At 46.6% G+C, this 22,173-nt stretch overlaps 1 protein-coding gene across 1 annotated transcript; it reads left to right on the forward strand.

Moving 5' to 3' along the window:
- The first annotated feature begins 248 nt into the window (after positions 1-248).
- Positions 249-21,523, forward strand: LOC311580142 (uncharacterized protein C9orf43 homolog). Its single transcript, XM_084751432.1, has 14 exons — positions 249-384; positions 3,840-3,992; positions 4,106-4,250; positions 9,689-9,746; positions 11,201-11,301; positions 12,944-13,007; positions 13,204-13,379; positions 14,456-14,603; positions 15,117-15,174; positions 15,431-15,483; positions 15,658-15,703; positions 18,948-19,030; positions 20,636-20,705; positions 20,887-21,523. The coding sequence occupies exons 2-14, from the start codon at positions 3,842-3,844 to the stop codon at positions 21,114-21,116; spliced, it is 1,383 nt and encodes a 460-aa protein (XP_084607558.1). The 5' UTR covers positions 249-384; positions 3,840-3,841; the 3' UTR covers positions 21,117-21,523.
- Positions 21,524-22,173: the final 650 nt, after the last annotated feature.

The following is a 22,173-nucleotide window of genomic DNA, read 5'->3' on the forward strand; positions in this document are numbered from 1 at the left end:
CGTCCCACCCCACGTTGCCAGCGTCCCACAGTGCTTCGCGCATCACAGCCGCCCTTGTACTTCAGCCCAGCCTCAAGTCGCCGGTGTAGCCAAGCTTTTCGTGTCGCAGTGGTTTCGGACCGCTGAGGTTTCTGTCCGCCTCCACCGTATCTCTGACGTTCCTACCCAGGCTCGTTTTCTTTACCGCACACTGCCATTATCGCGGAAAGCTTTCGCGCCAAACTAAATTTGACTCTCTGCGGTGTCCGTATTTTCTCCCATCGTGCCCTGCGCCGCGTCTAGGCAACGGGACAACCTGGTGCCTAGCGCGGAAAGGGAAGGCGTAGCCTGAGCCTTAGGGGCGGAACTCCGACGGACAAGATGGGCGAGGCCTCTCCGTGAGAGGTGGGAGGGGCTTCTTGGGAGAGATGGGCGGGGTCAAAGCCTGGAGCGCTTTCGCAGTTTCAGCCTTGTACCTAGAGGCGCAGAACTGAGCTCTTTGGAATCTGCTTTGATCCAGAGGAATTGCCTACTATTGACACTTGAGTCACCCGCTTTTTAAAAATTTCTTTTGGCTCGGAACTCAGTATAGATTTTTTTCAATTCTACTGCACCGATGCCCATCTCGAATCGTATTCCCCTCACAGCTTTGTGATAATGTATTAAGGATAAGTGTTATCTAAATGTATGCTTTTTAAAAAAAATGCTACTTTACTAGGACAACTGTAAAGACGGTGGTATCCAGAGACGCCTGATGAAACTTCGGAGCTCAGTTTGGTCTGGTCCGGTACTGAAAGGGCAAAAAGCATCCGGTTGTAAGAGTAATGAATCAAATTCCTATTCAAAAACCGGAGTTAAAGTTGTATTTTTAAAATTCATTAACTGATTCATTGTGCATATTTCCTATCAAGATCATTACCTGATTTTATATTTCCAATAGCGTTTTAAGTTGTGTAATTTTGGTATCAAGTACAGAAAAAATACTCCTACTGAGAACTAATGCTGTATTCTTTTTTTTTTTTTTCCTTAAAACATATTGTTCCAAGACTTATTTTCTCATTTTTGATGGAGACGTCATTTTCCCTATTGGGAGAAAAAGAAAAAGAAAAAGAAAACAAAACCCAACAGGGGACATAGAGTGAACGGTGCAGAGGGTTTGTTGGGGGAAGAACTCTGCAGTTAGCACAGGCCTGGTTTAACTACCGCAAGCCTTCGCTCCGGCCACTGGTTAGCTGGGTCTGGTACTGTCAGGCATTTTGATCTTGGAGAGAAGCCAGAAATCTAGCATTATGGACCATTTCAGCTTTATGATACTGGCTCAAAGTGCATGCCAAGCTAAATTATTTATAGGCCAGGCGCAACCCGGGCCAGTAGTTTCTTATCTCTGATTTAAATTATAAGCTGTTTAGAACAGGGAGTTTGTTATTACCCCAGTCAGGTCCTCTCATGTATTTGGCAATCAGTAAATGTGGAAATGGAAAATGTCCTTAAAAAGCTAAAAAGGGAACTGGGCCGCTGATGGCGCACGCCTTTCATCTTAGCACCTGGGAGGCAGAGGCAGATGGATCTCTGTGAGTTTGAAGCCAGCCTGGTCTACAAAGACAATTCCAGAATAGCCAGGGCTCCACAGAGAAACCCTGTTTCCAAAAACCAAAACCAAAAGCCCCACCCCCACCCCAAAAAGTCAAAAGGGGACGGAGTGAGTAAAGACACATTTTCTTTTTCTTGGTTTTTTGAGATAGGATTTCTCTGTGTCGCCTTCACTGTCCAGAACTCATTCCATAGACCAGGCTAGGCTCGAACTCACAAGAGATCCGCCTGCCTCTGCTTCCCCAGTGCTGGGATTACGCGTGTGTGCCACCATGCCTGGCTGGGTAAAGACACTTTTAGGCTGAGAACCTGTTCAGTCTTTGGGTTTATGAGAATGAGCTTCCTGCTGGCCTTCATGTGTGGGGCATGGTTGCCATGGTACATGGCATGGTACATGCCATGAATAAAATGTAATATGTTAAAAGGAGTAAGGTAGCGGATCTCTGTGAGTTCAAGGGCAGCCTGGTCTACAAAGAGAGTTCCAGGACAGTCAGTGCTACATGAAGGAACCTGTTATGTGTTCAGGAATAGCTGCACACTGACCACTCAAACACCAGACTCAAATCGATGGAAACCAGTCAGGGCCACAGAACTAAAGTAGGCTTGGATTTTGGAACCAGACTGTAACACCGGTCTGTTTCTAAGGCAGGCTTTTTATCCAGAAAAACCATAACCAGGTAACCAGGTGTAGGAAGTGAGGGGGTGGGGGCGGGGCAGCATTACATCATTTTGATGAGCTAAACAAAAATTGATTTTGTTCCAAGTCTAGGTAACTAGACAAAGTGTTCTTAAGCTGATTGACTGGGCTATAAGCTTGGGGACTTTGCAGCTCCCCACAGTTCCAGGAGAAAGGAACATCGCAGGATGTTGTGGCCTTAACTCTGGTGGAACATATATTTGTCATCTAATGTCTTATTCTAAGCAGCAAGTATTGACCCATCCTGGTCTCAGGCATGTAGGGCCTGAGAACTTGAACCGAATTTCACCTTATGATCAAAATGGAGACTTGGAGGCAAAGTAGCTTCTGACAGGTTAAAGGCGATGGCAGGTGTTAGTGCAGGGGCCTCAGGAGGAACTAAATAGGTCTCAATGGAGAGGCTGTAGAGTTTAAGTAGGTTAATCAGGTTACAACAGAACCCTGTCTCAAGAAACCAAAATCAAACAAACAAACAAACAAAAAAGAGGATTGACAGTACTTCTTTTTAGTATAATTTAATTGATCTGCGTGTATGTCTAATGTATGTACTTGTATGTGCACGAGTATGGCTAGCCACGGGCTGCGCTGTGGAGCTGGTGTGGAAGTCAGAGGACAACCTGGATGTTGGTCTTTGCCCTCTACCTTGAGGCAGGGTCTCTTTCTGCTGTTCACACTGGCATATGCCAGGCTAGTTAGCCCATAAGCTTCGAGGGATTCTCCAGCCTTTGAGGACTCTGCTTTACTGTTTATAGTAAGGAGCAGTGGGTGACAGATGTGCTGCTGGGCCCAGCTTTATGTGGGTCTGGGCATTGGAACTCGGGTCCTTGTCCGTGCTTTGTCCCCTAGGTGCGTTAGCTACTTAGGCATCCATCTTCCCCAGCCTGATAATATGTACTGGGCACTTGTTATATGTCATACATAAACATTTATATCTTATTTGATGCTTCTACAAGTTTTACAAAAATAATTAAAACATTTTCCCCCTTTGAGACAGGGTTTCTCTGTGTAGCCTTAGCTGGCCTGGACTTCCTTTGTAGACCAGGCTGGCCTCAAACTCAGAGATTCATCTGTCTCTGCCTCCTGGAGAGCTCGGATTATAGGCATGCACTACTGAGGCCAGCTTCCAATAGAAAGTATATGATTTCAGTTTAAATTGAAATCTGGACTGTATGGCTGTCCAGTGTATAAAAATAATGATCCCTGGAGGCTGGAGAGATGGCTCAGAGGTTAAGAGCACTGGCTGCTCTTCCAGAGGTCCTGAGTTCAATTCTCAGCAACTACACTGTGACTCACAACTGTCTATAATGAGATCTGGTGCCCTCTTCTGGCATGAAGGTGTACATGCAGGCAGAGCACTCACATATGTAAAACAAAAAAAAAGTTTTTTTAAACAAAAAATTAAAACAAAACAAAACAAAACCAAAAAACGAAACCAAACAAACAAACAGAAAACCAAACCAAACCAAACCAAACCAAACCAAAACAAAAACCCCAAAACCCTAAGTGTGTGGCTGCTAATTCTCCAGAGGGCTAAAACACTGCAAGATTGGGTTTTGTCTTAACCTGTTTATAGCTATGAACTTGCCAGATGAGGCCCGATGGGACGAGACCACCTGCAGAGCACCAGTTTGTCAGCATCCACAATGCTGGGCATCTCTCCGACGGATTGAAAGGGGCCATCCTAGGATCCTGGAGACATCCAGCAAATCTCCTCCAGAAACTGAAGGTGCTTTAGCTAGCCTCTGTTGTCTTTGTCACAAAGTCCCTACGCTCTGTTTCTGTTTGGTTCTCTTTCTCCACGCAATAGGTGATACATTTTGCTCTGGTCTGCTTTCTCAGATAAACTCCCGACTCTCACCATTATAAATATCACAGATACTTGCTTATGGGCCAAGAAGGGTGTGGTTCAGCAAACACCATCAGAAAGTAACTTCCCCAAGGAATGTTCTTTATCGTTGAAACCAGCCTCCAAGCGTCACGGCAGGTAAATTGTCATGGAATCTTTACTTAACCGTGTCCCCAAACCCCAGGTCTGCATTTCTCTTATCCACACAGATGACTCTGATAAGGTTATATTTATTTATTTATTTATTTATTATTTTTATTTTGATTTTGTTTTTCGAGACAGAGTCTCTCTGTGTTAGCCTTGGCTGTCCTGGACTCGATTTGTAGACCAGGCTGGCCTCGAACTCACAGCGATCCGCCTGCCTCTGCCTCCCCAGTGCTGGGATTAAAGGCGTGCGCCACCACGCCCGGCAATAAGGTTGGATTTAAAAGAAAACACAAAGGCTGGGGATGGAGCTCACTGGTAAAACACTAAAGAGTGGAGAGAGAACAGCTCAGCCTGTGTGAGGCGTGGTACCAAAAACAAAACAGCAAAATGAGACCTAGCCAAGGTTAAGTAGGCAGTAAATGGGGAGAGGGGAACCCAGAGGAACCGTCCAACGTGTCTTCCAGGGGCATTTGGGGGTGCATTGCTTTGGCATTGTGAGGTACCATGGCCTGGGTGATAATAACTAGTGCAATTCATTGTCAGGGAATTCTGGAGGTTTGGAATCTGAGACCAGGGGTCAGGGTTATTTCTTCCTGGGCCCCTCTCCTGGGGGTTGGCAGCTTGTCCCTCAGGCTTCTTGTGACCTTTGCTCTTTGTGTGTTTTAACTGTAATCTCATTTTATAAATATACTAGTCCTGTTGGATAAGGGCCCACCCACAGGACCTCATCTCACCATGGTTATCTCTTTAAAGATTCTGTCTCCAAATATAGTCGCATTCTGTAGTAGTACTAGCTTGGGAACCCAGTAAATGAATTTTAGGTGTCAGGGCATAACTTAGCTGCTAACTAGGGGCAACCTTGTCAGCTTTTGAAGGTCATCAGAGAACAGTGTCCACACACCTGCCTCCCTTCCTCTTCTCTTGCCTTTGGTTTTTCAAGACAACATTTTTCTCTGTGTGGTCTTGGTTGTCCTGGACTCTATAGACTAGGCTAGCCTCGAACTCAGAGATCCACCTGCTTCTACCTCCCTGAGTGTTGGGATTACAGGCCTGCACCACCATGCTTGACTCTCTCTCTCTCTCTCTCTCTCTTTATTTTTTCTTTCCCTTTTCTCCTTCCTTCCTTCCTTTCTTTTTATTTTTCTTTCCTCTTCATAGTCCTGGCTGTCCAGGAACTCACTAAGTAGACCAGACTGGTCTTGAACTCAGAGGTCTACTCATCTTTGCCTCCTAAGTGCTAGGATTAAAGGCATGGACCACAATGCCTGGCTCGTGCTTTCTTTCTTTTTCTTTTTCTTTTTTTAGTTTTACATATGAAACTACTTGTAAACTCCTAGTGGCTTTTTTGTTTAATTGCTTGCACAGTATAGGCATTCAGTTTTGTTGAACCATGAAATTGCAGTGTGAAACTCTGTTTGTTTGTTTAAAGATTTATTTATTACATATACAGTGTTCTGCTTGCATATAAGTCTGCAGCCAGAAGAGGGCATTAGATCACATTATTGATGGTTGTGAGCCACCATGTGGTTTCTGGGAATTGAACTCAGGACCTCTGGAAGAGCAGCCAGTGCTCTTAACTGTTGAGCCATCTCTCTAGCCCCCGAGAGAAACCCTGTTTTAAGAAATGAAATAGATAGCTGGATGGATAGATAGATGATAGGTAGATAAAATTCAAAGACCTTGCTGCCTGAGTCCAAGCCCTAGTGGCCACCTTTGAAGTGCTCTCTTTTCTCTAGTTCATGTAAGCAATCTAGGGGTTTCCTCCTGGCTTCCTGCCTCTTTTCTCACACTTTTACATTACGACCAATAGAATAAACTTCTAGGAATACTGCTTTGCCCATCTCCTCACTAATTCATTCCTTCTAGTCTGCTCGTTCTAGAGTGGTAGCCTATCGAAGGGACTCGAGCTAGCTCCCACACAAGGCTCTGCAGGCCTTGGCCTTCCTCCCCATTCCCTCTGTCTTACTAAAAACCATCAACTTACCTTCCTAGAGCTAGCCACCATGGTCTAGTCCCTTATTTGGCCACTTCCTTCTCCTGAGGCTGACTACCAAGGTCCTGCTATTGAAGTATTGAGGCCCAGCAATCAAAAGCCCCCTTTGGCTCACAGAATTAACATGCCTAATCAAAATTAAACACCTCTTCCTAATTCAGGGTTTCCCCATTTTACCAGTATAAACCACCGTTTTCCTATGGATCACATCTGTCTCCTCTATCAAGAGGCAGTCCTTTGTGACAAATACCCCTGTCCCCTTCTCTTTCTCCCTTGTTCCCTATCTCCTGTCTGTCTCTTATTAGGGAATATAATTGCCTAATAATTATTTGGCCCTCTGAGGCAAATACATCTCATTTGTGCTGAGACGCTGGTCTTGGGGTCCGGTGGGATGCCAGTCCTTTCAGTTTTGATTGCTGGCCTCTTCTCTGCTCAGGTCCTCACTCTCTGATTTCAACTTTTTCTCGGAGTCAAACTGGCTTTTCTGATGGTGCCTTGATGCCTCTGACACTTTGCCCACGCAGTCCTCCCAACCTCAAGGGCTCCCTTCCCTGGGTTCTGCTTCGTTAAGTCCTTGGAGTGGCTTGCTCTGCCGCAGGAGAGCCTTCAATTCCTGTGGACCTCATCTGGTGTGACTTGCTTCCTTGTTCAGCAGGTTTCAGCCACGTTGTCTTTTCTGCCTATCACATAGGCCACAGTTTCCATGCCACAGCTCATGCGCCTACAGTTTGCTCCCTAGCCTGGTGTTTTGCATGCACCATGACTGGGTCAGATAGTTATTATTTGGGGTCTGTGCTGTGTGTCATTGGATATTGGTCTTCATTCTTGTCTCTACCCACTGCAGGCCAGTACTATCTCACCTGCAGCTGTGACAATCTAAACACATCCATGCATTGCCAGTGTCCCTTGGGGATAGAATTGCCCTTTTAAAAAATTGCCATACATCCTTCTTGCAGCTATTTCTTCTGGGTCACCCAGTTTGAATTTAAGAACTGCTTTTTCTTTTCTTTTTTTTTTTTTAATTTATTTATTTATTATTTATACAATGTTCTGCCTACATGTATACCTGCACACCAGAAAGGGCACCAGATCTCATTACAGATGGTTGTGAGCCACCATGTGGTTGCTGGGAATTGATCTCAGGACCTTTGGAAGAGCAGTCAGTGCTCCTAACCTCTGAGCTATCTCTCCAGCCCAAGAACTGCTTTGTCACAGAGGTGAGCACCCTATTTAAATTTCTCCATATACACCTTAACCATCATTTGGCTTGGCCTTTTTTGCCTTGCATGCTGCTCTGAGAAGAAGTGTTTTTTTTTTTTTTAATCTGGTTGCTGTGTTTCCACAAAACACACCTCTCATTTCTAAGGAAATACAAGCTGGGAGTAGTGGCACAAACTTTTAATCTCAGCATTCGGGAAGTAGAGCGGGCAGAGCTCTGTGAGTTTGAAGTCAGCCTGGTCTACATAACAAGTTCCAGGACAACCAGAGCTGTGGAGAGTAGCCTTGTCTCAATCAACAACAACAACAACAACAACAACAACAACAACAACAATGAATATAGAGTGTTCATTTTTGAGCCAAATATGAGTGAAACACAGAGGTTACAACAAAGCAGGAGCGATCTCCTTGGTAGGTCTCGGATGCGGTCCGATGATATTCTCTCTTAGCTCCTGGCCAGGTCTGCTAAAGCATCTCTAAGGTTTCACCTGCTGGTTACAAATGCATCAAGTCAGACACAGAGCTGGACAGCAAATGGTTCTAAAGGGAACGAAAGCTGGCGCAGGGGCGTTCGGCTCTGCACCTGCAGCGTCCCTACCTCTCCATAGTCACCGAGTCAGCCATTCAACGTTACAGATGCGGTACTGTGGCTGCGGCTTTGGGAGTGGCGGTGGGGATGTCAGTACATTGCGTTCTTTCATTAAATTGTCAGCGCTGGGGACTGGAGAGATGGCTTTATGGTTAAGAGCACTGGTTGCTTTTCCAGAGGGCCCAGGGTAGATTCCTAGCATCCTACTCTCCTCGTGTCTCCAACAGTGCCTGGCACAGAGGGTTCTGTTGAATGAGGGAATATGCCCTTGGCCGCTCTCAAAGCCTGGGGTTCACCTCTTACCGGTCTCCTTCATCTTCTGAATTTTTCCAGTAGTGACCATTTATTTCTGCCATGCTTATGCATGTGTTCCAGCCCTCTGTCCTATCTTAAGCCCCTTTGACAGCAGGAGTCACAGCATCATCTGTTTAGTCACATATGCAGCTCAGAGATGTCTTTTCAGTGGGAGTCACCAGGATGGATGCTGGGGATACAACAAGGTTTTGTTTATCCAGTGGAAACAAGATGGTGCCTGAGCTCAGGGCCCTTCAGCCTAGCTGGGGAGGCAAAGATGCCATCAGTCAGGGCGGAGCGCAGCACAGGAAAGGGTTCCCAACCTAGGGCACTGCCCTCTGCACAGGGGGCGTCGGTCCCCAGCCCTGAGATTAGAGGAGCATGGTGAAGGAGGATTCCAGCAGGGAGAAAAACCCCAGCGGTAGGGATGACACGTGCAGGCCTGCAGGGGAGAGGACATTGCTGGGGCGTTTGGAACACAGAGCACGAAGGACGTGGGCTCAGAGGTAAGGCCTAGCTGTGGACAGTAACAGTGGAAACTGAGGTCTCTATATCACAGGACACTTCATAGAGCAGAATGCGTGGGATCTTTTTTTTTTTATTTTGCATCACCTCCATATTACTTTTATTTATAAATTTAAGATGTCTTAAAAATGAGCAAATGATATGAAACATAACAGGATCTCTCTCCTTTCTTTCTCTCTCTCTTTCTCTCTCTCTCTCTCTCTCTCTCTCTCTCTCTCTCTCTCTCTCTCTGTGTGTGTGTGTGTGTGTGTGTATACATACAGGCATGACACTGCATATTTTTGTTTGTTTGTTTTCGGTTTTTTGAGACAGGGTTTGTCTGTGTAGCCTTGGCTAGGCTGGACTCACTTTGTAGACCAGGCTGGCCTCGAACTCACAGTGATCCACTTGCCTCTGCCTCCCGAGTGCTGGGATTAAAGGTGTGTGCCACCACCACTGGCCAGAGGACAGCTTTTGGGAGTCAGTTCTGTGTCTGCAGTGTGGGTGTCTGGGACCAAGGTTAGGTTGTCAGGCTGGTACAGGGGGACCTTACCTAGAGCCATCTTGTTGGTCCTTAGTACGCTGCTATTGTTTAGGGGTCTGTGCCTATTCTTTATGGCTAGAAAGAGGCGTAGGTTATGGCTTGAGGTCGATGAGCTAGTTAGAAAGTGCAGTGTATGACAGCCGTGTAGGAGTACCTGTGATTGATCAGTTAAATGCAGGGCTGCCATAGTAAGTGTAGATAGGTTTTCTTCAGAGCATGAGCTTCATTACTCCGTGGACTTTTCATCCCTTTGTCTCTGTTTCATGCTTGGAACTCATATTTTCCAGGTCCCGGAAGGCTTTACTTGGCAAAGGTGTGCCCTGCCACTCTACTAAACTTCCCAAAGTAAGTCAAAGTTGCTTCTGCTACATTTTCTCTTGATTAGTGGGGATATTTTGCCTTTGGCATTATTGTTTCTTTAACATTCTTTTTTTCTGTGTATGATCATTTTGCCTGCATGTGTGCCTGTGCACCACGTGTGTGCCTGGTGTCTTCCAAAGCCAGAAGAGGGCATTGGATTCCCTGGAGTTAGATGCTTGTGGGCCATCATGTGGGTGTTGGGAATCGACCCTGGGTCTTCTCCCCCGGCTACCTCCCCAGCCCCGACATCATTCCTCGTGATCAGGATGGTGTGAATGAGGAGGCCTTACTTGAAAAACTAAAAAAAAAAAAAGTTAGATTTTACAGTCAAAAAGAGCATAGAGTAATCTTTACTTCCACCATAGGGGAAGTATTCTGATATTTTCAGTCCTGTTTTTCCCTTCTCTTTTTCTTTTTCTTTTCTTTTCTTTTTTTTTTTTTTTTTTTGAGACAGGGTGTCACTATGTAGCCCTGGCTGGCTTGGAACTTACTATGTAGATCAGGCTGGCCTAGAACTCACAGAGATCTACCTGCCTCTGTCTTCCAAAGTCAGTCAGATCTGATCAGCAGGCAAAACTTTTTTTTTTTTATAACTTTGGAAAAAAATCTTAAAGGAAATATGGGCTAGATAGGGCTGTGGGATTTTCTGAAGCTACTGCTGTGTGATCAATCCCAGGGGTGAGAGAAATGAACACGTGAACGCACACGGATGTCTACAATTACAGACAGGGCGAACCAAAGGAAGGAACCATGGTCACCTGAACTCAGTGTGTCTGTGCTTCCAAAACCCAGGCTGCATTTTCCCACGTGGGTCTAAGTCTTTGCAGCGCAGTGGTAGAATCAGTATTGTTCCCATAGGCTTGCCTCTGGACAGCCTCATGTTAGGTGGGTTGGGTTCTTCTAAATTTCTACCCTAATGTCATAGATAAGCAGGGAAGGCTATTTAAAAATTCTTCCCCTTGAGAAGTACTTGTGTTGGTATCTGGTACAGGAGGTTTTTTTTGTTTTTTGTTTTGTTTTGTTTTAAAGAATACCGTGAAGATGATTTTGCAGGTTAGAAATGTCTTTTTTTCCTACTTAATTTTTTTTTAGATCTACTTATTATTTTACATGTATGAGTGTGTTGCCTGCGTGTCTGGATGTGCACTGTGTTCATGCCTGGTGCCTGTGGAGGTCAGAAGAAGGCATCAGCTCCCGGGAACAGGAGTTGTGGATGCTTATGAACCACCATGTAGGTGCTGGGAACCAAGCCCAGACCCCCTGCCTGAGCAGTGAGTGCTCTTACCCACTGAGCCATCTCTGCAGTGCCAGAAATGTCGTAAGAAATCATTTTGTGAATCCCCAAATTTGGTGACCATAGCATCACAGTGTTTGGCCTGCCAGTGAGTACCAGCAGGGGGCTGGGGCCTCAGACTGTCCCATTGCACGTCTTTTCCCAGCTTTCAGTGTTGAATCTGAATGATGCAGAACTTCCCTTCCCTGAAGATGTCAGAAATATGGTTGTGACTTGGGTTCCAGAAAAAACAGAGAAGAATATGAGGTGAGCATCTTCTCTAGGACGCATACTCTTTAAGTTCCCTGCAGTCTTCTGCGCACACACGCCCTATTGTCACCTCCCTTCTAGCTGCCTCATTGTGAGCAGCAGCAGGCCAAACATAGAAAGCAACCAGGACTCACCTCTGCACTGGAGTTCTGTTGTAATGTACTGTGAGATGCAAGCTGTGGGGACCCTCTACTTCATATTCTAAATGGGAGTAAATAGCACATAGACAGGGCGGTCCAATGTACTTACTACAGTTATTTGTTGTGTATATATGAGCATGCACGTTTGTGTGCCATAGTACAGGTGTAGTCAACTTGCTGAACTTGGTTCTCCTTCTACTGAATGGGATGGAACCCAGAGATCAAACTCAGATGGTTGGGCTTGGGGGTGTGGGGAATGAATTTATACTTTTTTTTTTTTTTTTACACATTTATTTACTAAGGTGCCCATGTGAAAGTCAGAAGATTTGTAGTAGTTGGTTCTCTCCTTTGTTTTCACCACGTGGGGTCCAGGGATCACACTCAGGTCATCAGGCTTGGTGATAGGTGCTATTACCTGCTGAGCCATCTCGCTGTCCTCCCTCCCAAAGCTGAATTTGTTTGTGAGGTTTAAGAATTAAGTGTTGGGGGCTGGAGAGATGGCTCAGTGGTTAAGAGTTCTGCCTGCTCTTCCAGAGGTCCTGAGTTCAATTCCCAGCAACCACATGGTGGCTCACAACCATCTGTAATGTGATCTGATGCCCTCTTCTGCAGATAAAGCACTCATATACAATAAATAAATAAGTTTTAAAAAAAAGGAATTAAGTGTTGCACCATGAGATGACTTAGCAAGTAGGGACACTTTCCACCATGCCCAATGACCTGTGTCTGATCCCTGGAACACACTTGGTCAAATGAGAGAATTGAGTCCTGCCAGTTGCCCTCTGATCTCCACACTGCACAGTGCCATGTGTAGCCTCAGCCCCCTAAATAAATACATGTAAACACACAACAAAACCTTCCACTTAAAAAGAAACACTTTTTTTGCTTCCCCTCAAAAAGGAGGAAAAGAGCCCCCAGTAAAGTGTCTGAAAGTCTGATCTCAACCCTGAGGCCTAGGGTATCGCCATAGAAGGAATAATGTGTAAGGCTTGTGTATAAGCAGAGGGAAGGCCCAGAGGCTTGCTAGCACTGACAACTGTAGGAAAGGTGTTTGGCCTTTATTTAGCAAACACTGGTGTTTTCAATTCTTGTAAAGGGACTGAATAAAAACAACACCATCAAAGCACCCTTCTCATTTATAGCAACCTTCAGGATTTCTTTTCCATTTTCTCATTATGCACAAATACTCCTATTTTATATATGTTTGTGTGTGGGGGCTGCATGTGTGCATGTGGGCTGTGTGTGCTGCATGTGTGCATGTGGGCTGTGTGTGCTGCATGTGTGTGTGTGTGTGTGTGTGCTGTCACCAACAAGAGCCATAGAAGCTCGTTTTCTTTCATGTGGAGGCAGTGTGGAGCAGATGGGCCAGGGCTAGAATTGTGGATGTGTTGAAAAAAAACTGAGAAATTCCTGCCATTTCCTTGCTTGTCATTTACAAATATCTTCAGTGCTGCTATTTCAAATATCTGGGAATGAGTTCTGGTTTTCCTTATTTCAAGATCAGTTGGAAAGTCGACTTTTTCCAGCTTGCCTGGGAAGAAGAGGAGAAAGAAACGGGGAGATGTGAGTTCCGCGCTCGTCCCTTATGAAGGCTGGATGGTCTTTCCTTTTAGGTTTCCCCCGTCCCTACTCACCCCTCTTATCTGCATGAACTCAAAAGGGTAAAACAAGGAGTTCCTTGCCAGGGTGGGGTACTGATAGGTAGAAACGGGCTTGAGAAGGATGCTCCAGAGGGTTCCTCACCTTTTGTCTCCTCCAGAAAGCCAAGTCCTCCCTGTATTTCTCTGGAAAGCAGTATGTGTCAGCTCACTCCAGAAGTCCGGGGATGATTGTACCTCCTCCCTCCCCAGTGCACTTACTTGACCAGTTAAGTTCGGAAGCCTTACCACTATGGGCCCAACTCGACTTGCTTCCCCAGAATCTACTGGAGGAGTGGTGAGTGTCATGGCGTCACGGGGAGAGCCAGACCCCTGCTTTTCACTGAAGCCAAGAAACAGCAAGACCATGTGCTCTAAGGAGAACAGGGAGCCACCCTTCACGTTTGGATCTACTCACAGGCAGGGCGGGGGTCGCCACTGCCACTGTTCATCAAGTACTGACCATCTGCTGGGCTCGGGGCTAAGCTCCTTAGTGGATCCGCATTTGAATCCCGTACCCCCCCATAGACTAGCTATGGATATCTGTCCATTTGGGAGGCAGAATGGTGTATGTGGTTTGGAGGGTGACAACCTCTGGATGGCATATTGATGCTTAACTGGCTTTCTGAATATTGGTAACTTCTTAAGCTCTTTTCTTTCTTTCTTTCTTTCTTTCTTTCTTTCTTTCTTTCTTTCTTTCTTTCTTTCCTTTCCTTTCCTTTCTTTTCTTTTTCTGATTTTTTGAGACAGGGTTTCTCTGTGTAGCCTTGGCTGGCCTGGACTCACTTTGTAGACCAGGCTGGCCTTGAACTCACAGCGATCCGCCTGCCTCTGCCTCCTGAGTGCTGGGCTTAAAGGTGTGCACCACCACTGCCCGGCTTTTTAGCTCATTTCTGCTTTGCTTTCCTCATCTGCAAAATGAGGAGGATAACAAATGCGCCCTTGGGGCGCTGTAAGGGCCTAGTGGTAGAAAGCACAGGAGCCCGGCATAGAGTAAGCCCTGAGCAGACTCAGCTGTGGTCCTGCTGGTTGAGTGTGAAAAGTATTGCTGAGGGAGGCCTATGCAGGCCTTTCTAGAGCCTAAGTGACAGTCTCTTTAATTCTGAGTTCTTTTCTTTTGTTTTTGTTTTTTTTGTTTGTTTGGTTTGGTTTGGTTTTTCAAGACAGGGTAATATCCCTGGCTGTCCTGGAACTCTCTTTGTAGATGAGGCTGGCCTTGAACTCACAAAGATCTCCCAGCCTCTGCCTCCTGAGTGTGGGATTAAGGCATGCGCCACCACACCTGGCATTTCTGAGCCCTTTTCATCTCTCTCTTTAGCTCCACTCCGTGGAAAGAGCTGCTGCTCACTGTCTGGGTGTCTCTGTCCCCTTTAGCATGTTGGCACATGAGAAAGCCATAGCTTTCCCTGAGGTGAACATCAAGTTGTCCAAGAAGAAGAAGTCTCCTCCCCAGGAAAAGAAACGACCTGACAGTGCTCTCTCTTCTAAGATGTACCTAAGTATTCACCGCCTCACTCTGCAAGTAAGAGGCCTGCGAGATCAAGCCCAGCTGTCTTCAAGACAGGAAGAACTGGTTTTCTGTTCACGGTTCCTTTTGCCCTGCCACTCTGGACCTGTGCCTTGTAGAGTAGAGGACTGGATTGTGTAGAAGTGAAAGCCAGTAGAGTGGGAGGGCCAAGGGGAGCAAAGCCTCCGGGTCTTCCGGGCTCTGCTTCAGGCTCCTTTCCCTTCTTCCTCGAACCTTGCTACAACGCTGCTGCCAAACACTGGTTTCTCAAAAATGTGTTTATAGACTAGGTGGATGGGTGTCCTTGGGGCAAAGACAGACCCACAGAAAGGCTTTTTGTTTTTGTTTTGTTTTGTTTTTTCCCGAGACAGGGTTTCTCTGTGTGGTCTTGGCTGCCCTGGACTCACTTTGTAGACCAGGCTGGCCTTGAACTCACAGCGATCTGCCTGCCTCTGCCTCCCAAGTGCTGGGATTAAAGGCGTGCGCCACCACCTCCGGGCTAAGGCCTTTTGTAATTCCCCCCATTAGAGACCATCGTTGCGGTACCCTGACCATCTGAGGAAACTGCAGTACAACCTGAAGAGAGGTGAGGGGTCTGCTGGGCCTGATCCTTCAGGTCCCCACGATCACAGCCTAGTCCTCTCATGCCATCTGGTCCCTGTTTCGTTGTGTTTCTTGCCACAGTCACACAGGGTCACATGGAGACCTCAGGGGACTCCAGTTTCTTGGTTGGTCCTGGCCAGGGAAGGAGAGTCTAGTGGGGCCCGGTCACAGTAGGCAGCCGAGCAGAAGGGGTGGGCTGTCAGCGGGAAGAGGGCTGAGCCAGCTTCTCTGGTTACCAGGTTCCAGGAATCAGGAGCAGAAGAGCGAAGAGGGAACCCCGACTATGACACAGGTAGAGCGGGGTGTGGCCACAGCATGGGCTGTTGGTTGAGGGTGTAACATTACTATCTGACAGTCTTTTTCAGTTCTTTCTTTTTGCAAAAGGTTTATTTTGTTGTTGTTGTTGTTGTATTTGTTTTTTTTTCTTTCAAAGTCCTAATCCAGTTTCTCCTTATGTTGGTTTCAGAAGGCTCAGACAGACGCGAGTGATGCCGAGAGACAGTTCAGTATATGTAAGTCAATATTTATAACCTTCCCCTTGCTCAGTCAAATGACAGACTCCTGGGATACAGCTAAGGGCAGCAGTCAAACATGCTTTTGCCCGCTTAGGATCTTGCCTTTGCCAGGCGTTCTGAATTGTCCTGGAAAAACTCAATCCGGCTGGCTGGTCTAGTTACTAAACAAGCAGCATAGGCAATCTGTCGGCTTCACATGGGCATTTGTGAGATGACTGACTCATGCTTGTATTTTCTTCCGATCTTCCTTTAGAGAGCACATTATCACTCGGGAGGCAGAGGCAGGTAGATCGCTGTGAGTTCGAGGCCAGCCTGGTCTACAAAGTGGGTCCAGGACAGCCAAGGCTACACAGAGAAACCCTGTCTCGAAAAACCAAACCAAACCAAACCAAACAAACAAACAAAAAAGCACAGAGTGAGAACCCACTGTCGTGACCCATGCCTATACCAGTATGTCACAGGCTGCAGGAGGAGGGTGGGGGTTGGGAGTCAGAGGGTTATGTGGCTGGACTCCGTCTCTCAAGAGCCCTCTGGCTTCCCCACTGAAAGCAGAAGGGTTCTGAGGCTCAGCTGGCAGTCAACACTGTGTACCAATAGTAGCCAGTACTTAACAGGCAGCCTTTTTTTTTTTTTTTGGGCTGGTATTCATGCTGCAACCCAGAACAGTACCTCTCTTTTTGGAGGTCAATCTCATATGGCTGAGGGATACATGTAGCGCTGCCTGGCTGACATCGCTCAGCTTGGATGCAGAGTAGGAAGGGCCGAGGAAGACTCTCCCTGCTCTTGTATGGTTGTTCTGCCTTGTTCAGACTGTGTTGCTGGCTTTATCCAGCAAACGACTGAATTCCCAGATTTTCCTCTGGAATCTGGGTTCTGAGAGGAATCAGGTGAGATGTCCCTGAGAAAGCCACCATCTTCTTGTTCTCCTTCACATCCCACTGTTGTCTCTGGTTTCAGCAACATCCATTAGCCTGAAGATCTACAAAATGCCCTGCCCTTCTTGTAGGAAGTGGGAGGAGGCTGAGGCACAGGGTAGGGGATTTGTCTGAGGTGAGTTCATGTCTAGGGTGATCACTACAACTCCCATAATTCTATTCTGGTACCTTCATGCTACTTCCTGATGCTCCCAACAAGAGCTGTTTTTTCATGTCTAGGGTGATCACTACAACTCCCATAATTCTATTCTGGTACCTTCATGCTACTTCCTGAAAAGCAAGAGCTGTTTTGCTTGGGTGACTGGAGTGCCTCTTGGAGTTATGGTCTTAGCGCAGTGGCTTGCCCTCGCTGAGTTGGGAGGGGCTTTACAGAGGAGACGATTTATGAGTCGGATCTTGAACATGCGTGGCTTCCTGATACAGGAAAAGACTTGCTAAAACTGAGAGTGGGTTGTGAAGAGGCTTCTCGGAGAAGTGTGGCTGCTCAGCATGGCTGTGGGGACTAAGAGGAGATGGTGCAGAGAGGCCTGCGTGGCTGGCTGCACACGTGGTTGGCCTCTACTCCCACGTCAGTGGGTCCACCCCGACTGCACGCCGAAGCCAACTAAGTCCTTCCAGGCTGTCTGCCTACAGAAAGACCGAGAAACGAGATGCTGGGTGCATTCAGGCTGTGGTTGGGAAAATGGTGTGTGGAAAAGAAGCCACATAGGCCCTGTATTGCAGTCAGAGGCTAACAGGGTCTGCTGGGGATGTCACCAGAGGAGGGCAAGTGACATTCTCGAAAGACGGGTGATAGTAGGTGGAAAGCTGCCTTTTTGAGACAGGTTCTTAGCATGTAGCCCACGCTTGCTTGGCATTCACAACAGGGATCAGGTTGACCTCGAACTCCTGATCCTTCTCTCCCTTGCTTCTAAGCCCTGGGGTGACAGGGGTGCACTCCCAGGCCCGTGTACAGCTCTAGTTTCCTTTGCTGCTGCTAATTGCAGGCATCCACTTTGTACCTCTTTGAGGGATCCTAGGCCTATCTGTTTCTGTCTGTCTGTGTCTTTTATTGACCAGTTTTGAGTGCAAGTTAGAAAAAATATTTCTATCTTCCTGCATTTTCGATTGCTCCTCCTTTGCATTTGCGCTTTGCTTTCCGACATGGTGAGCTGAGGCCTTTCATTTCGGAATCCGTTTGCGCTCTTTGTCCGGCTTTAGCCTGGTGATGGTACGTTGTGGGGCGAGCACCCGCATGGCCACTTGTGCCATTAGCTTTTATCGTCTCTACCTGCTCGGTGTAGATGACACACTTCTTCCTGACAACCTGGACTGCGTTGCGTTGATGACTTTGAGGTGTTCTGGTACACCATGAGCTTCCTTATCCTTTCAGATGGGCATAGATGGAGCACTGGACTCCTGCCACAGTCCTTTGAAAGCAGGGAAGGCGCCTGACTGTGCGGAGGTGCATTGAAATGCCTTGCTTCAGTCAGAATTCACGAAGGGATTGGGTTTCATCTGGTTCCTGGCACTCCATCAATGCCCACAAAACGGCCAGGGTCTCTCTCTCTCTCTCTCTCTCTCTCTCTCTCTCTCTCTCTCTCTCTCAACTTTTATTTTATGTTTATGGGTGTTTCGCATGCATATGGACCATGTGCACACAGTGCCCAAGGAGGGCAGAAGAAGGGGCATTGAACCCCCCGGGACTAGAGTTGCAGATGGTTGTGAGCTGCAGTGTGTATTCTGGGATGGGAACCCTGGGTCCCCTGTAAGAGCAGCCAGCCCTCTTAAATACTGAGCCATCTCTCTAGTCCTCCATGGCCCCCCCTTTTTTTTGAAGGAGGGTCTCACTATATAATCCCAGCTGGCCTAGAACTCACTATGTAGACCAGGCTGGGCTGGAACTCACAGACGTCCACCTGCCTCTGCCTCCTGAGTGCTGTGTACACTGCCACTGGGTCTCTTAGTATATATTTTATTTCCATTTTCAGTCTCTAGCAGATGCAATTACAGCCTAGGTAAATAGGATCACAAATAAAGCTCAGAAGGCTTTACATGGGGTGTGCATATTTTGAAACACCACATGGAAACTCATAAATAGGCATTTTTATGCATTATATATATACACATATGCATATACATATATATATAATGCATACATATACTCCTTGACAAAAAAGATATCCAGAAAACCTCACTCCTTTTCATCTGCCACCAAGGTTCTATCCTGTCCCAAATATTGAGTTGTTCTAGGGGTCCACTAGAATTCTAGCACTGGGTCATGAAGTGCCAGTAAGATGAGGCTTGGACTGACTTTGTGTTACTAGGTCCCAGCATTTCACCAGCACAGGAAAGTGACGAAAGTGAGGTGGAACAGGAAGAGGAAGAGACAAAAAGCAGCACAAGAGATGTGAGTATGCACCAAGGCCTCTGTTGGGGTCTAGTGTTGATGACCTCTTACTGTGCAGCAACCTACACCGAAGTACAAGCAGAAATGATGTACTTAGTTTTTTCTTGAGACAGGATCTCATTACGGAGCCCAGGCTAGCCTAGAACTTGCTAAGTAGCCCAGGACAATTTCAGACTTGGTCTTCCTGCCATGGCCTCCTGAGGCCTGTTGTCACAGCTGATGCGTGCCATTGTGCTTAGTCATGATGTGGTGTTTCTAATAAGTCTGTGGTTGGCTGGACAGTCACAGTCATTCAGCGCCACTGGGAGGTGACGATTAGCCAAATTGCCTGTGTTCTCCTCTATGATTTCTGTGTGACTATTGATGCTTAATGACAGACTAGTAATTTTATATGTAAAAAACATTTATTTTATTTTATATGTATGTGTATTGAGAGATAGACACAGAGGCAGAGACAGTGTACCATGGATGTGCAGTGCCCACAGAGGCCACAAGAAGGCACCAGTTCACCTGGAACTGGAATTGGTGTTGTGGGTAGACGCTTGCTCTCTGATGTGGTTGCTGGAATCTAAACTTTGCAAGAGCAATTGTTGCTCTTGACTGCTGAGCCATCTCTCCAGCCTTTTTCTTTAATTATTAGTTTTTTCCCTATTTACTCCTTAAGTGATACACTTAGAACTAAAACAGTGTTACTTCTTGCACCAGTGTGAATAAAATGAACCTTTCTTCAATAACCTAGTGAAAGGTAGGAATATAAATAAGATTGACCCTAAATGGGGGCTGCCAACCCTGGGACCTACTCTGATTGATCACAGAGGAAGACAGGTAGCCCACTGGCATGGGGACAGGTCAGACTCTGTTGAACATGGGGGTGAACAGTTGAACCCGGGCTGGAGACTGGAGGGAGAAAAGCAGAGTAGAAAAAAAAAAGATCCTACCTTGCACCAGACCACACATACACAATAATAATAAATAAAGTAAAATTTGAGAAAACGTTGGGGTGAGATTGGGCACGTCTTGTTCAGGGAACCTCAGCTGCTATGAAGTCAGGAGCTGTCTGGTCTGGGTGCTAGAAACTAGCTTGGGTCTCAGCAGTGTGCATCCCTAACCACTGAGCCATCTCGCCGCCTTTAGTTTTCTTGTCTAACTGCCTCAGCTGTACAGCTAGCACAGTGTTAGCAGAAGTGACGAAAGCAGACAGCCTTGTCTGGTTACTGACCTTAGGAGGAAAAAGCTTTGTCTAGTTACTGACCTTAAGAGGAAAAAGCTTTCAGGTAGGTTGAAGAAGCTGCCATTTCACTCACATTCCCAGGCATGAAAATAGAGCACATCTCTTGGTGAGAGCAGTGGCAAGTTCCGGCAGCCATCTCTGGAGGCAGGCTTGCCTTGGTTGACTTCTAGAAATGAGGAGAAGTGGGCCCTGGCTTCATCTGGGTGGCCTGGAAAGCAAAGAACATATGTGATAGCCTTGCTTTCAGTTCCAGGAGGTGGGTCTGCATTCTGCCGAGGATATTCCTTTCCCCAGAAAACGTGTGTTTTGGCAAGCTCTTTCAGTTTGCTAAGGTCTAAACTCACATTTCTTCTGCTTATCCCAATGAATTTTAGGCTCCGGTAGATGACTCGCTGGAGCACGACTTAAGCAGTGACTACACATACTATTCCACCAGTCCAGAAGGTAAGTGGAGCAATCACAGCCAGTGCCTGAGGATGGGGAGGGCGGACCCTGTGCTAGCCAGGATGTGTGTGTGAGCACAGCACTTATTCTTTGGAGCAGTCCTAAAGAAAGCCAAGGATTTCCTAAATCTGTCATACAATTAATGGTTGGGGTTTTTCTTTGTTTCTTTGTTTGTTTTTAGGTAGTGTAATGTATGAACCAGTTTATGAGGACATTAATGACCTGGCGGACACTATGGTGGCAAACCTGCCTTCCAGCCAAGATGATAGCCCCACGAGCCCTTCTGGAAGTACAGACAAAGCCCACTGGAACCCCGAGCTCAAACTGCTGAGGATTCTTCAGGCCAGTATGGAGGATGAGGACGAGAGCCATCTCTCCAGGGTGCAGAGTGAGGCGTCTCTAGAGGCATAGGCTGGAGCCGTCACTTGGGGCAGCCTTAGCCAGAACAGTGCTTGGTGTTCTAAGGACGTCAACCTTGGACACAGGAGAAAAACAGAGACTCCGTTCTCTGCATCTTCCAGCAGGACTCCCTGCTTTCTTCATTTACTTCTTACCTTTAAAATGAATGAGAAGAAAGGCCGAGTCTCATGCAACGGAGGCAACTTTTCCATGGTAGAGTGTTTCCAGGAATAAACACAATCTTTTTTTTATCAAAAGACACATTCTCTGTTTCCGGGAAACACTTGCTTGTGTCTGCTTTTTGAGTCCCCTTTATCTCTTTTCGGAGGTGTTTGCAGTGGTGGGAAGCTAGGTTTGGCTTACGGGAACCTCTCCAAGATGCTAAATGCTCCTTTCATTCCCTGGAGATGGTTGCCTTTGGCAATGGGGCCTTAACCATCATAAAGTGATGGTCACCGTATAGAACTCCCACCTAAACGTACATTATTTGAAGAAAAGTTCAACTTATCTACAAATAATTCAATATGTATCTCTAAGAGTACTAAAAATCTAAAAGCTATTTTATTCCACAGAACTAACACTGACTGCTTGATATCAGATATCTGAGCACATTCAGATCTCCATGTCTTGCTAAGCGTTTTTGTTTGTTTACAGGTGACATATCCATATTAGCATTTAAACAAGGTCCCTAAGTTGCATTTGCTTGGTATGCTCTGGTCTCTCTTAGTTTGTACACCTCTTCTTCTTTCTTTCTCTTTTACTAGAATTCACATCAACTCTGAAGAGCTTAGCATTCTACTTTTCCTCCCTGAGTCAGGGTTTCTTTGTGTAACAGCTCTGGCTGTCCTGGACTCACTTTGTAGACCAGGCTGGCCTCGAACTCACAGAGATCCGCCTGCCTCTGCCTCCCGAGTGCTGGGCTTACAGGTGTGCGCCACTATGCCCTGCCTGCTTTCCACTTTCTAAGAGATCTAGTCTGCAGGGAGATTTTAATGTTCATGAAGACCCAGAACTCTAGACTCTCCAGAGCATCCTAACTTGGTTTTTAGATGGACTTTTTCCCATTATG

Source organism: Acomys minous, assembly GCF_964271855.1.
Source record: "Acomys minous genome assembly, chromosome: 1".
NCBI classification, from domain to species: Eukaryota; Metazoa; Chordata; class Mammalia; order Rodentia; family Muridae; genus Acomys; species Acomys minous.

What these genes read in the sequence shown, in the direction of transcription:
- LOC311580142 (XM_084751432.1), top strand. Translation starts at nt 3,842, where the DNA reads ATGAACTTGCCAGATGAGGCCCGATGGGACGAGACCACCTGCAGAGCA. An exon ending in GCCTCCAAGCGTCACGGCAG is followed by an intron (nt 4,251 to 9,688) that starts GTAAATTGTCAT and finishes CATATTTTCCAG; the next exon opens with GTCCCGGAAGGCTTTACTTG. An exon ending in GCAGTACAACCTGAAGAGAG is followed by an intron (nt 15,175 to 15,430) that starts GTGAGGGGTCTG and finishes TCTGGTTACCAG; the next exon opens with GTTCCAGGAATCAGGAGCAG.